General features: G+C 36.0%; 1 protein-coding gene across 12 annotated transcripts in view; it reads left to right on the top strand.

The window, feature by feature from the left end:
• Positions 1-15,747, top strand: part of TP63 (tumor protein p63) — a 255,639-nt gene that overhangs the window by 132,970 nt on the left and 106,922 nt on the right. For 7 of the 12 annotated variants that reach the window (XM_003256645.4, XM_030822976.1, XM_030822977.1 and 4 more), the window contains exon 1: positions 14,055-14,235. The exons of the other annotated variants lie outside the window; for them this stretch is intronic. In XM_003256645.4, the coding sequence (XP_003256693.1) occupies positions 14,194-14,235 (42 nt within the window). In that variant the 5' untranslated portion in view covers positions 14,055-14,193. Of the gene's footprint in view, positions 1-14,054; positions 14,236-15,747 lie in introns of those variants that run through there. 12 annotated transcript variants of the gene reach the window in all.

Raw genomic sequence — 15,747 nt, forward strand, 5'->3', positions numbered from 1 at the left:
ATCTAACCTTCTATCTCTCTTTAATTCATACAGTTTTAAATATCTTTTTTAGGGCCCAAACATAGAAGTGAAAACTTTTCACAGACAGAAACAGAGGTTACCTTTTACTATTACCTTAGTATGTTTATTGGAAACCTATAATAGTCACCAACACTTAACTGAATTTAAAGCAGAAATTGAGGCAGATGAATGGGATGATTGAGATAAAGTTTTGGTACCCTTGAAATATAAGCCTTGGGCCACAAATAAAAATATACGTAGTTCTCATAGTTTAATGAGTAATGTAATTATTTCAAATATGGGATGCAATACTAAGAATGAGGAGAGAAGGAGAGCCACTTGACACTTACAAAATAGTTGCAAATTTGGGAGGCTGAGGCAGAAGGACTGCTTAGCCCAGGAGGTTCAGACTAGCCTAGGCAACATAGCAAGACCCTGTCTCTGTAATTTAATGAAATACAAAAAATAGTTGCAAAACATTGGGACACTTATTTCCAATCTTTGGATTTCATATTGTCTTTCTCTAAAATAAAAATGTGTGGTTATATGATTTCTAAAGTCTCTTGACGTAATATTCTTTAGTTTTATTTTTATCATTGCTTACAATTACTGCTCATATTATCATTACAATAAGCCTGACATTCATTTTCATCCCTTATCTTTGGAACACCATGTTTCCCTCCAGAGGCAGAGACAGAGCGCTTCCTCCTTTCTCTTCTCGTCTTGCTGGGGCCTAAGAAGAGAAAGCGGCACTATTGTTAGGGGTGAATACATGTATAGTCCTAGGAAATAATGAAAAAAGGATTTAGGAGTGGGTGCTTAACTGACTGCTTTCTATTAAAGGCTCACAATCCTATAGAAGAGTAGCAATGAAGAAATGGATCTTTATGTTTGAATTCCTAAATTTATCCTGAAAACAAAAGCCAGCCCCTGCTAGGTTAGAGTCCTCCAAAGCTAGGGATCTGTTAGGAGCACTGGTTTTGCCTTACAGACCTAAATGTAAATGTTAGTCTCAGATGGGCAGAGAGTTGAACTCTCTAATTAGCCCTGCAGGTCAGTCTTGAAAGAAACAAGAGTGTAGCATCCAGCAATTTAAAAAGGCATCCTGTGCAATTGTTTGCTGAGGGTCAGAGGGTAAATGCTGTTGTGACAGTTGGGTGGACTTGGCACACTTCTCTACGCAGGATAAGAGGGAGAAGAGAGGTTGATGTTGATCTTTGGTGATAGCAATAGCAGAAGACAGTTCCCAAAATTCTACGGTCTTTTAAATATCCTTTCAATTGACATGAAAGGCTTCCATTTGCAATCCAAGGAATTGAAATATCAAGTCATAGGAAATAAGAGGTGATCTAGCCTATACCTTTATCTTCAGGGAAGTTAAATCATAAACCTTTCTGGAAGCTTAAAGCTGAAGTGTATTTCTCATATTTACTTCAAGTATGAGAAGGATACAGATAATTCAAGTCCACCACAGTCTTATTCCAACATATCTTTCCTACTCTGTCTTCCATCTCATGGCATTCCAGGCTCACCTAACTCACCCTGTTTTTTTTTATGTTTATTTTTATTTTATTTTGAGACAGAGTCTTGCTCTGTCACCTAGACTGGAGAGCAATGGCACAATCTCGGCTCACTCCAATCTCCGCCTCCCGGGTTCAAGTGGTTTTCCTGCCTCAGCCTCCTGAGTAGCTGGAATTACAGGCAACCGCCACCATGCTCAGCTAATTTTTGTATTTTTAGTAGAGATGGGATTTCACCATGTTGGTCTGGCTGGTCTCAAACTCCTGACCTCAGGTGATCCACCCTCCTCTGTCTCCCAAAATGCTGAGATCACAGGTGTGAGCCACCATGCCTGGCCTCACCCTGTTATTCTGAATGCATAATTTCATGTCTCTGTCTTTTGTCCTATGCTGTTTCTTAATTAGATTCCTAAATGTCTATTTCCTTTTCACCTTAAGGATCCAACTCCTTATCTCTTCATGAAGAATTAATCACTCCTTTCTCTCTGTTCCCATAGAACTATGTCTGTAACTTTATACTTACTTAGCATTCACTTTAGTTACTATTTCACATGTACTTCACCCGACTTCGTAAGCATATTTTTTTTTTCTTTTAAGTATATGTCTCCTATACTAGATAAGGAAGTGTTTGGACAGATGCTGAGTCTTCTTCTTTTTTTTTTTTTTTTTTTTTTTTTTTGAGTCAGAGTCTTACTCTGTCACCCAGACTGGAGTACAGTGGCTGGATCTCAGCTCACTGCAACCTCTGCCTTCCAAGTTCAAGTGATTCTGGTGCATCAGCCTCCTGAGTAGCTGGGATTACAGGCGTGTGCCATCACATCTGGTTAATTTCTGTATTTCCAGCAGAGGCAGGGTTTCACCATGTTGGCCATGGCTGGTCTCGAACTCCTGGCCTCAAGTGATCCGCCTGCCTTGGCATCCCAAAGTGCTGGGATTACAGGCATGAGCCACTGGGCCTGGCCAAGTCTTATTCTTCTTTAGGTCTTATTGCAGGATTATGTACAATAAAGCATCCAGTTAGTGTTTGAAAGGAAATGTGTTTGTCTACATGTGTATGTGGGAGAAATAAAACAGTCTCTAACTGATGGCCTCTAACACACTTCTAGTATTAACATACACTGAATGGGTCTATAGTTTCATGTATCAATAAAATCAAATCAACTAATTTTTAATCAGCTATTATTTACTTTAGCCTTCTTTTTTTTTTTGTCTTGATTCCCTGTAAGAGGATGAAAGACTCAGATTTGACAATCTTTCCTATTATGTGAACCAGTAAACATTTTTGACCTTTTCCATTCTAGAGTCACAATGGAATCGAAAGTAGAACTTGTCTGATGGGTGAGGATTGTGCATGAGTTTTAATTTGCTTAAGTAGTCTTCTAGCTGTTGATCATGACCAAGAACTTATTATTGTTGCTAAATAGGAATTGTAAGAATGTGGATATTTTGAGGAATGAGTTTGGAGAAAAGAAGCTGAATATATCTTTTAAAGAGATGCTTAGACTGAAATATCAGTTCCCTTTTTTGTCCACAATCTTATAGATCTGGTCACACCACTTACATTGTTATCAACTCAGCCCTTTAACTTTGTAGCTTAAATCCCTTACCCCATAGAAAAACTATCACAAAACCTCGTGAATCAAAAAAATACTTAAAGAAGAGAATATAAGTAAATGATTAAGATCGGTGTAATATTACCAATTCATTCACTTAGCAACTGAGTTACAAATAATTCCTTAGCTTTATTTTTTATTTTTCTGAAGCCAGCTTTCCCATTGCTTGTGTAGGTGTGTGTCTTTATATTATTTATAATGAAGCCTGACTTTGCTATGCATTTCTTTTTGTGATTTAAATACAACACTCATACTGAATTCCGTTTGAAGAAATGATTTCATCATTATCAGGAGGCTACAGTCTATAGTTTCCCTTTACTTTTAAGCAACATGTATATTAACCCTAAAGTAAATTTCAATCTTTGCTGGAAATTACCTATATTTTTAAAATGCATCACTCCTCTTGAGTATTTTTTAATCTCTTTGTGACATTATTACAAAATTGTCTAGTTCATGATCAAAGCAGATAATGTTTTCTTACAAAATCAAACCAACAGCCTCCATAGGCCAGAAGATCTGGCTTAACCACCCAGGTCACAGAGGCACACCTACTTGGTTGCACCACTTTTTAATCGACTTGTGAATCAGGCTTGGGAAGGTGGAGTTAAGTCAGTTCATTGTGTCTGTAACAGTAGGAAGCTCAGAAGACCAACAGGTAGGGAAAAAAGCTGCAAAGAAAATCCGTGGGAGCCATTTGTGTCCACAGGACCTCTCAATTTCCCTTGCAGAGCATGCAAATGAAAAAGGTGATTTGCTCTGATATGCAATTCCTGCACAATGTTCAGGCATGCGTGCAAGACAGTAATCTCTTTGTGACAGAGTAACCTGTGTAGGACAGGGGAGCATGAAATTTGGAGCCAGCAAACCTGAGTTCCAAGCTCCAGCCTTAAGTATAGTTTATTGTATGAACTTGAATATGACATTTAACCCCTCTAGAGCCTCATTTCCTTATCTGAGAATCGAGGACAATAAGACTCTGCCAACTTCACAGACTTCTTATATGGATCAAACCAGAACAGACATCTCCCAAGCAGAGTATGAGTGCTTACTGTGCATACTTTCCAAGCTGCAGGAAATATAGAACTAAATTGGGCATTGCCTTTGCTCTCAAGCTTCTATTTCAGTGTGGGATTCATGGAAACATGACTAAAAGGCAGTAAGATCAGATCAACAATAATATAGGTGTCCCAAGAATTGAGTAAAATGTTAATGGAGAGAGCAACTGACTGCCTAGAAAAGACAAGAAATTACAAAAAAAGGCAAGAAGACAGATCCTAGCAAGCACAAGCTAAGTAGATAGAAGCCACTCAACCAGTGTGGAGTAAAATGGAAGTAGCAGTTATGTGGGTGTTAAAGAATGTGTTGGAGTTTGCCTGTTGGAGATAATAGAGGAACTAGGGTCTACAGAGCTGCCAAATTGTGAAATGTAAGAGATGTATGCTTTGTAAGCTGCAATGCGGGATACCTATCCTTAAGCTCTTATTACCCAGCCCCAAATCACTGCACCCTTCTTTGCCCACTAATAAGGCTTTTCCAAAAGAAATACTCAAGTTAGATCATCCTAGACAGAAATATAGAATACTTTAAAGCTACAACTGATCATTAGGTTCTTATCAAAATATTTCCTTGCACTCTCGAAGTTGGATTTGGTTTTTCATTTTGGAAAACAATTTCCTCCATAGCTTACTTATAGGCCCCTATTTCCTAATTCTATGTACACTTAACTCTCTTCTGTACTCAGGGTCACTGGGACAAAAATGACACAAGGAAGGCACTTATTTTTATGTCTTTATTATTGTTTTGGACCAAGATCTCCTACAACCCACACTTAGAGTGAGTGGAAATTGTTTCCAGAGACAGGTGCTTTTTCTCCCATGGCTTATTGTCACAGAGGAAGATGACACCAGCCTGGTGACATCTGTGCCTGGGAGAGCTGCCCGTCCATGCTGCTTCCCCAGTTTTAAGAAACACTATGGTTCGTCATACCTAAATTACTTCCACCTCTCTGCTGGCGGTGGCAGTGATCTCAGTTATCCTGGGTCCAGCTAAGGTTTCAATCTTTCTGTTTTCCTTATCATGTTGACTCTCTTCTTCTTCTTAAAATGCAATTTTTCTTGTTTTGTGTTTGTGGTAAGGGCTGTTTTCTGCCGAAACAGACATTATCAAAGCAGTTGCATAGTGAGGGACTGGTGTCCTTTATAAGTGTAGAGAAAATCCAAGAATGTGAGGCCCAGAAAGGACTTTAGAAATCTCACAGGATTTAGCCAACTCTTTGTCGTACTTGCAAGAGGCTGAGAAACAAACAGACTAGAAAGCTATGTCAAGGCCTTGTAGCAAGTCACAGCATGAGAAAAGTGGAACTTTAAAAAATATAGATAGCTACAGATACCACATTTACATATACCATTTTTGTATACTTAGGATTTAAGGGTAATGTAATCCTGAACAGTGTAGCAGAGAGGATTAGTGAAAACAGGGTTCTCGGAGTGACCTATCCACCCTCGTGGTTCATGATGCAAAGGTGGTGTGCATACTGGATGGGAGATTCACAGGTGGGATTATCCATGGGTTCCTGATGTCACAAACCTGTGACTTCTCCTATTTTCTAAAACTGAACTGTGGCTGCTAGCGGACACATATGCTATAACTAAAGGTGCAGACTGGCAGCAGTTAAAACCAGAGACGGATGCTAGAACTCTCTAAGAGCAAAATGCAACCCCCGCCCCACTTGGAGTTCATCTAGGATTCCAAAGTAAATACACCTCCTTTCTATTTTGCCTAGGGATTTTTTTTTTTTTTTTCCTGGAAAGGGTGGAGAAGATTTACGTAAGAAAGCTGAGTTGCCTCAAAATACAGCCTCCAGAAAGAATGAGGCATCTCCTGCCCAACCTATTATTCCTGCTGAGGAGAGAGAAATTGAGGAACTAAAAGTGAAGCCTAAAATTGCCAGGGCTGAAATCTTGGTAGAAATCAACTAGTCTAAAAATTAGCTGCTGCCTCACTGGCCCTTTAGGGTGGAAATACCGCAAGGAGCAGACGTCTGATGTCAAGTTGAGAGGGAAGTTGTCTGTCTTCATCAATAGTAAATCAAATCTAGGTTAAACAGACAAATGCCATCTCCAAGGAGAGTAGGATCACAATTTGATAGGATGCCGAATATATAGTAACACTAAATCCAATTAACAGGTTGAAAACCTGAGGCATGGGCAGGGGAAGTGTCTTGCTTCAAGTAATGTAATGAATTTACTGGCAGATGCAGAACTTAACCCAAAATTCATGACTCTTAGAACAGTGTCCTTTCATGCATGATCCTGAAATGCAAGAGGGGTTTCGTTTTTATGGTTTCAAGGTAGAATGAATTATGAAAATCTGGGCTTGTATTATAATATATCCCAGTGTGGAATCAGAAGGAAAAGTGATGTGTTATGCAATGAACTTGAGTGAATATTTATTCATTATCCGTTCAGCAAAAGAGACTTACTCAAAATCAAAGAGGTGAAACCCAAAGCCCAGGTTTCCTGGTGTTGATTCCAGAGTTCTTTCCACTATTCTTTGCTGGCAGTTGACGGTGTCTATGACCATTTGCCATGGTGGCAGCTCTATGGAAGATGTGGCAGTAAGTAGGGAGGGCCAGGGACTGAAATACATAGTTTTAATCTGGCTATTCAAACATAAGACAATCCAGCGCTTTAAAAAATAAGAATTTATAGGACATATTTAGTAGCCATCTTCAGAAACACACATTTTGATAAATACAATAATAAAAGATACTGAAATTTATTTGGAATCTATCATAAACTAAATAGTGCCATAGGGCTGATTGAGGAAGATAAATATTATAATATGAGGTGATATTTTGCTTTTAGAGATGAAAGTTCAAAGAAACTAAACGTATCACTATTCAAACACAATTTAGTTTGATTTAAGACCTTCTCTTTCCAAAGTAGACCAGTCAATGGGAGTACAGATGAGTATGTTTATTTCAATGAATAACGTATAATAGCAAAAGGAGGAACTTAATTTTGTTGATGAGTTTTTACTCTAAGAAATTTTAAAAAGTATTTTAAATAATAGTAGCTGCTGGTGCTTGTACTAGTGTTGTAGTAAGGTGAGCTCTGTAATGCATTGTTGGCCTAAGCATAAACTGGTATACTGTTTGGAAATTAATGTATCTATCAGGCTTTAAAACATTTTTGTCTTTTAATTGAATAATTTGCTTATGGTAGTGTATTTTAATAAATAGTGTAATAATTTTTGCTTTATGATTATACTGGTAAAGAAAAATCAAAGCAAATTGAATTCCCAACTAATTGGAAATAGCTAAATTAATTCAATAACTATGTAGCAATTTAATTTTTTAATTTTAAAATTTAATTTAACATAATGCGTTTAATGAACTGAGAATGTACTCATTTTAGCAGATTAATTTCAAAAAGTAGGTATATGCATCTGTATACACAGATACATATGTACACACTCAACAAAATATATCTTTGGTATTTAGTATGTGTACAGCTGGTAAAACACATACTTATGTGTAATATGTATCTCTGGAAGAGAATAAACCAAAATGCTAATGGTGTCTACCTGCAGTTTCTAGGATAAATGACTGCAGTTTATTCCATACATTGTGTATTTTCTATATTTTCAACAACATATTTGTAATTTAAACACATACATGTATTTTTAAAAATCCTAAAGAAGTGAGTTTTATATAATAAAATAGAGTTTTTATTTTAATGTATATAATACTAAAAAGGAAAGCAATTTGGAAATATTTGATGAATCTGTTAAAGGGTTAAACCTTTATTAATGAAGACCGTACTCCCTCAACAGAGCAGGGATTGGGAGTAAGGCAAAATATATTAATAAATCACTTAAAGGAGAAATGCAGAGGGCTAATGAACATATTGAAATACATGTAATATCACTAGCAATAAAGGGAATGAATATCAAAATAAAATATTTTTTTCCTTTATAAAGTTGAAAAAGATAATCCTGTCAGTTCTGTAGTAGTTAGCCTCATTCAAATGTAATTCAGTGCAGTCTTTTTGGAAAATAACTTGATATTATACCCATGAAGTGACTTAAGTCCATAACATTTGACCCAGTACTTTTAGTTGTAGGAATACTTAACAGGGAAAAATACTCAAAATATTATATATTATACCCATGAAGTGACTTAAGTCCATAACATTTGACCCAGTACTTTTAGTTGTAGGAATACTTAACAGGGAAAAATACTCAAAATATTATGATAATTAAAAAAATTATATTGCATATGATCTCAATCTTGTTTACATACATAAACACAGGAGGAAGACCATAGAAACTTTTAATGTAATTCTGAGAGTTGCGCTTATAGTTGACTTTCATTGTTTATTTGTATTTTACTTTTTTCTTCTAAATTTCACACTATTTTTGTAATCTAAAATTTTTAAATCCATAATACAAAACAGTATGAGGAGAGATTATCTTATCTCTGTACATTTGTATATCTATTTACTTGAACTGTAAGTAAAGCACTATCTAAATCCAGGTAAGCGGTAAAATACTGTTATTATAATCATAGCATGGGCTATATGGTAAATGAACTGTAGGACATACATGACATTGAAGAAGGATAAATACAGGAGTAGGGGGAAAAGTAAATATTAAGATGTAATTTAACAATGAAGCAGTGTTTGTAGATTCCAGTCTCAAAATACACAGATTCGGATCTCAATTCCATTGTTAAATATCTATCTGCATTTCGGTGTCTTCATCTGTACAATAGCAATGAACATAGTATCTCAGGCATAATTTTGTGAGAATTAAATGAGTTTGTTATATGTAAAGTGCTTTGAGTACCTTAACCATAAAAAGTGCAGAGAGAATCTAAATTCTGTCTACCATTTTATCTTTTACTTGAACATGTATACAAATAAAAAATTAAATCTAGAATATAACTGTAAGATTTACGACAGAACTCATCTCCCTTTCTATGCCTATAAGACTTACCCATTTTTCAGAACTTAGCTGGTCATCCTAAAATGGAAGAGATCTAATATCTTGCTTTGGAACTTAGCCTCAGACTAAAAATTGATTTGTTGACTAATTTAGTGGCCTTCAGTAGCTTTTTCAAATGCTAATTCTTATCACCTATCTGAGGCAGAAGAGGAAGGTAAACACTTAATTCACGCAATATTAGAACTTTAAAAGTTACTCAGTGTGTTCTGTTGATCATCCTTCAAATTAATGGTAGCTGATATCAAAAAGATCTCATTGGTTTTGTTCTGCAGCAGCTTGGAAAGCCCCAACATTTCTTAGCTTTCACACATGTTCTAAAAACCCCAACCCTTTTTGACTATTACAGGTTTTTCATGCTGACAACTGTCCCTATTTGCAAATAATTATTAAGGGCTTGAGATACGGAGCTTGAATTGAAAGCAGTATTTTTTTCTCTCTTCTATTTTAATTAGATACTATACTTTGATTTTTACAAGATGAAAAGGCATCTCTCTGTAAAATCTCTCTGTAAAAAGGCATCTCTCTGTGTCTGTCTCATAATAAATGCTTTGGGTAGATACTCTTCTAATTCTAGTTCTTTCTTATAGAATTATAGAACTGTTTAATTGAGCTAATACTCACCGAGCTTTTAGAGTACTAAACGTGACATGATGAACATAAATGTATTCTGACTTCAAAAACTTCATAATCTTGTTGAGGAGAGAGTTAAGTATACAACTTTTTGCATTGAACGGTAGAATTTTATTACTGCTTTTATTTATATTCATGTAAAATAAGAGAAGGTTTAACTTCAACTAGGGTTTAGAGAAATTCTCACATTGGTAGGGTTTAAAGAATCTAAAAGTATTTGAATATATCAGGAAAGCAAATGAAGGCATTCTAAACTGAGGGACCGGATTGAACAGAAGGACAAAAATAGCCAGCTGGGGTCCGCATTTGCTAAGCAGAGTGGATTATAAGGAAAGTGAAGCTGAAACGGTAGTTTGGGGCCAGATTTTAAAGGGCCTTGAATGCCATTCTAAATAATTTGTCTGGTCCTGTTGGCGCTGGGACACCCTGAGGAGTGACATGATCAGAGTTGCACTTTAGGAAAGATGAAGTGATCGTGAGGGAGCTCTAGCAGGGAGGAAAGAGAGTGAAGACATTGCTGTATATTCCTTTTTTGCCCTCATTCAGCATTCAGGTAGATTTGTTATTAAAACATAGAAGCGTTGATTGTCAGTCCCTGTACCTGCTAGTTCTGTATTCAAGGAATCAAACAACCATGGATCATAAATATTCAGGAAAAAGATAAAAAATAAAAATACAACAAACCAAAAAAATCCAGTATAACTATTTAACTTTTTCACATAGGGATGTCAAATGGAGCCATTGGCGTTGGTATTTTATGAAAATGGCGTTTCAAATCTGAGACAAATATATATTATTCAATAAATAATAAAGATCAGTTTTCGATTGGTGAGAGTGGATTTTCCTTTGTTTTTCATACAGACACACATTGTGGAAAGTTAAAAGACCTGCATGTGAAAACATTCAAAAATCCTAATATTGTAATATGGTTGCAAAATTTTACATTGGGCTGGGAAAGGCCTTTCACGCTGTGTCTGAAACACAGTAAGTCATAAAAGAAAAAATGGTAACGTTGACTATGAAAAAATTAGGATTTTCCTACACCAAAAAGCAAACCATAATACTGTATGCAAATTTGAAAGACCAGACATACCTAAACACACACAGACACACACACACACACATGCATGCACAAATACATATACAAACACAATAGGAAAATATAGCACTTATAATAAAAAGTTGGATGTTAAAAAACGATATTCAACAAAATGTTAGCATTTTGTTATTTCTGGAAAGCATATGCTTCGATCTGACATCTTGGCCTTCCATTCCCAAAGCTATGGCTTTACAGCACGGGCATTTTTACCCAGGGGGCAGGGCTGACTCCTAATTCAGAGACCATGGAGCTTTAAGAAGTCTGAGGAAATGACTGAGAAAAGGCAACAGCTCTAAATGGAGTTGTTCTAACTACTGAGGACTTGGGACATTCTCTTAAAGTCCTTGAATTTCTTCATTTATCTGAAAAATGTACATACTAATACTAACTTACACCACTAGGTGGTTAGGAGAATTAATGCATGTTACTAAACCTTTGAGATCCACGTATAAGCATTGTTGTTTAGTGAGTGCAGAGAATTGTTACTTCTTTGTAACCTGCTTAAATCAATGCATGATATTTACATCAGCTACTCCCTAATTCTGAAATCAAACATTATCAGGTATACTTTAATTAGCTCTTTTATGGAAATGTTTGTGCTGAGTTCAAATCTACATGAACTATTAGCTAATTTTTCGTTGTGAGGATACCTTAGAGCAAAAAATATGGATTTTCCACCAATATATTGTTCCTTTTTCTTTATGTCATTTAAGTATCTTAAGTAGCTGTGCAACTTGACTACTTCACTTGTACAATATGAAGATGAGCAAACTGAGGGACAAATAAATATCCCAGTAAAATAAGAGGAATATCCTCTAAATCACTTCCCTGATTCTGGACAAAAACAGGCTCTTATCTTTGTAATTGTCTTTAGAAATCATTTAGCTCTGCCCTCGTTTCACAAATGAGGAATCTGAATCCAGAGTGGTTAAGTAACTTGCCCCAAGGGCATGGAGCTCCTATCTCCTAACTCCCGGTCCAGTGCTCTTTTCTTCCAAAATACTCAAAGTTCTCAAGTAGCCACAGTGGATATATTGTCTTAGATTTTGTCCGGAATCTTTGTAGATATGTTAGACAGAGACCGTATTTGGATTCATGCTGATAGCTGAGGGTGGCACATGGAAGGAATCTGACTTTTTCATCCATCAAATCTCGCTGGGAAACTTTTGACTTCGTGAAAGGTGAAGTTTGTTTACATTTTAGTGGATATCAATACTTGGGACCCTGAGCCTTAGATTTGGGTATTCAAATGGCTACATGGTCCCATTAGTGTAAAAAACAATTCAGTCATGGCTTTGGTAGGCAGTTGTGCTAGCATCATTTCCTCTAGATCGTTGATTCCCAAGCATGACTCATCCAGAACTGCCTAGCAGGCTGTATCAAATCCAGTTGTTGGGGCTGTAGCCCTGCAGAGTCTGATTCAGGAGGTCTGGGGCCACATCCAGAAATCTGTTTTTAAAAAGCACCCTGGATGATTTTCAGGATCATCCAAGTTTTTGGGCCACAGGAATTATGCATACCTTTAAGGAAGCAACCATCTGCTTTCTACTGTTGACTCTTAAGCTGTCAGTAGGTGTAGAATTAGATACATTGTACAAAAAATTATACTGTATTTTGTAAGTAGGTTTTTTTTTTTTTGCCTCCTAGGCAGTGCTCATTTGGTTAATTATAGGTAGAAAGAGAGATCATTCTTCCCAATATATGTGTGAAGAAATGAATGTTTTGTCTGATATAAATTTGTAGTGTTACAGAGTACAGTCATATTCTTGCATACTCAAGATCAAATTATATTATGGGAGTTTTTTGGTTTTTGTGTATAAAAGAAGGAAGCATTATTACCAGTAACCTATGGGTCTTATATATCAGCCAATGACCACGTCATGCTTTAAGTGCATAAATTTTATGGATGCAAAGGTAGAAGTAAAGGAGAGGCAAACCCTGAACATATTTGCAAACTTTGTTTCTGAAATGTATGTTCTAATCTCTTCTGGCTTCCAATTCTCTTCTAAACTTTGTATCTTCTAAGTTTTAGAAGAAATCACAATTTTCACTTATAGTTATCTTGGCCACTTACAACCTTTCAAGCAAAATAGAGGAAATTGAGTTCCTGGGTGGGAGGGCGTAGGATGATGTTGAGAAATAAATCTAACTGAATTACAAATACTCAGCAGTAAAGAGAGTATTTTAATGAATCAGATGATAACCATTAGGGTGCATTTCATCTCCACTAAATCTTCGTACCAAGGCCAGATTCTACATGAATGTTGGTACGTATTTGTCTAAATGTATTTTTAAGACAAAAGCCAATTGATATCTTATGCTTTAATACTTATTCTAATCATTTACATAGATGCATCATGTGCAGTAATCATTTTTATTACCTATTCACAAGCAAAAATATTAGTATAAACTGGGTACAATAAAATAGAGAAAAGAAATATTCAGATAGATAAGAGTTTTGTTAAAAAAGAAAAAAAAGAAAGGACACATTTATCAGGATTCCTATTTCCCGTACATAATATGGATGTTTGTTTGTTTTTATAAGTTAACGGGACTGGTGGTTTAACTTGTTATTGAAACATGCTCGAAAAAATCAGGTAGCTTATTTTGTCATTGCTTGATATGAAACCACTGGCATTTCTCTGGGGAAAATAAGTTTAAAACTCTTTAGCTATCAGGCAGTGGGTTTTAATTTTTTATATTGGTTAAATGTAACCGTGGATTTGAGTACTCTCTCCTAATTTCTAACTTTGTGTAATCATTCTTGAAACCCCAAATCTAGATTTTAAAAAAGGAGCCTTCTAAAAAGTTTTCCTGAAGTTTACTTTTCAGTTACAAAGAGTAAAATAACTTTCTGAAATGCCTTCTGTAAATCGTGGTGGTGGTGCGGTTTGTTTGGGGAGATTTGTTTTGTTTTTAAAAGAGAGTGCACTTTCTTATGAAAGAGACAGGGAAAGTTTTACCTGTCTGTCTCCTGGGTTTTTTTTTTTTCTTTCTTTCTTTTTCTTTTAAAGATTGGTGATAAGGAATTCTAACTACTTAATGAGATGGGAGAGGCCTCACTCCATTGGAGTGGAGGAGTCCAGGTGGAAGTTGATGGATTGGACAGGTAAAGAGAAGAGTCCCGCCTCCTCATGCCTATAGTTGGGTATATATTAGGAAACCTTAAATTATGTACAGAGAGAGAAAGAGAGAGAGGGACTTGAGTTCTGTTATCTTCTTAGTAGATTCACATTGTAAGGGTTTCAGAGGGGGTGGGGGGGTTGGCAAAATCCTGGAGCCAGAAGAAAGGACAGCAGCATTGATCAATCTTACAGCTAACATGTTGTACCTGGAAAACAATGCCCAGACTCAATTTAGTGAGGTAAGGATTTTAGATTTTAGCACTCCACTTAGAGATGCTTTTTAATTTTTATTTTTTTAAAAAACTTACGTATTTGCGGTTCTCGGTCACCCAATGTAATGTTTTGCAAATTGTATATAGGAATCTCCTTTTCTTGGTTAATGTTTTCTGTGGTGGCTGTAAGATTTTTTTTTTTATTAAGTAGGAGATGAAACAGTAGGAGAAGATGAAAAAGAAAATAAAATCTGGGTGACATTATGTATTGAAAAAATAATATTCAGGAGTTTATAAAATCGCTTTTTATAAAAACAGACTCAGAGAGCAGATCACACTCTGCTAGATACATCGCAATGAATCCTCTGATGGGTATTCATGTACCAGTAAGAAAAATTAGTTGACTGTGTCTTAACTTCTTAGCATAGTTCTATTTCCAGACTTCATCTTAAAAGCAAATGAAGCTTTTTTCAAAATAATCAGGTGAGATTTTTTAAAGCCATCTTTGTTTTTAAGTCTGTCAATCCAGAGACCCACCTAAATCCAGAAGGGGCTGTAATAACGTTTCTGTCGTCTGGAGGGTGACTTGTACTTTCACGTGTGATGACAAATAAAGTTATTTTGGAGGGATGCATTGTTAAATATTTATACATGCATACATGTAAATGTGTATTATACCATACAGGATTTTACTTAAGGGATTGATTATTTGCATTTCTGATCTCTTCTCAGCATGTTTGTCTTAGGTATTTAAACTTGTGCACAGAGATAAAAAAAAAAAAAAAAATCCTGAAGAGACTGTAAGACTTTGAGGAAGTTTCCTAAGGTTGAGGGAGGTCTAACAACAATATTGGTTTACATTCCTCAGAATGGGGCAGCTGTGTTGACATTAATCAGATTGGGTGGATGGGGGGAGTGTTGTGGAGAGAGAGAGTTCGGTGTTTCAGATAAAAATGCTTGCAGGTGAGTGCTTGGAAAGGTGGACTAGAGTACTCAAATTGAGCTCCTTAAAAATCAAAACAAAATGCATAGTAGTCCGGTGCAGACCGCAAGAGGAAGAGTGGAGCAGAGGGCTGCAAAGCAGGGCCTGTGCTATCGTATTGACCACGCTATTGTCTAGACTCCTGAACTGTGTAAATACAACAGGGGAAATATCGAGTTATCTAAAGAGGGAAAAGGAAGTGCCTATTTTTCTTTAAAACATTCAAGCAGGCTTGCTTGTCCTCAGTAGAGAAACTTGAGTTTCTTGTTTTGCTGTAATATTGAAAGTTAGCTTAAAATGTTACCAATTTGTTTTTAAATAGGATTAGCTTTTAAGATCTTCTTGATTCTATTGGATCCAATTTTGTCCAGTTTTAATCATTCAGAAAATGATCTGTCCATCATGTCATACCTGAGTTTGTTTGTCTTTATTCATGAACTATTTCACACACAGTATTTATAAGCCGCCTAGGATCTTGTAAGTCAAATGGGAAAAGCAAAATCTGTTCATTGATATCTCTAAGTGAAGCATAAGGTTGATGTAAAGTGGCAAGAAAT

The sequence above is a fragment of the Nomascus leucogenys genome, chromosome 11 (assembly GCF_006542625.1).
Source record: "Nomascus leucogenys isolate Asia chromosome 11, Asia_NLE_v1, whole genome shotgun sequence".
Taxonomy (NCBI): domain Eukaryota; kingdom Metazoa; phylum Chordata; class Mammalia; order Primates; family Hylobatidae; genus Nomascus; species Nomascus leucogenys.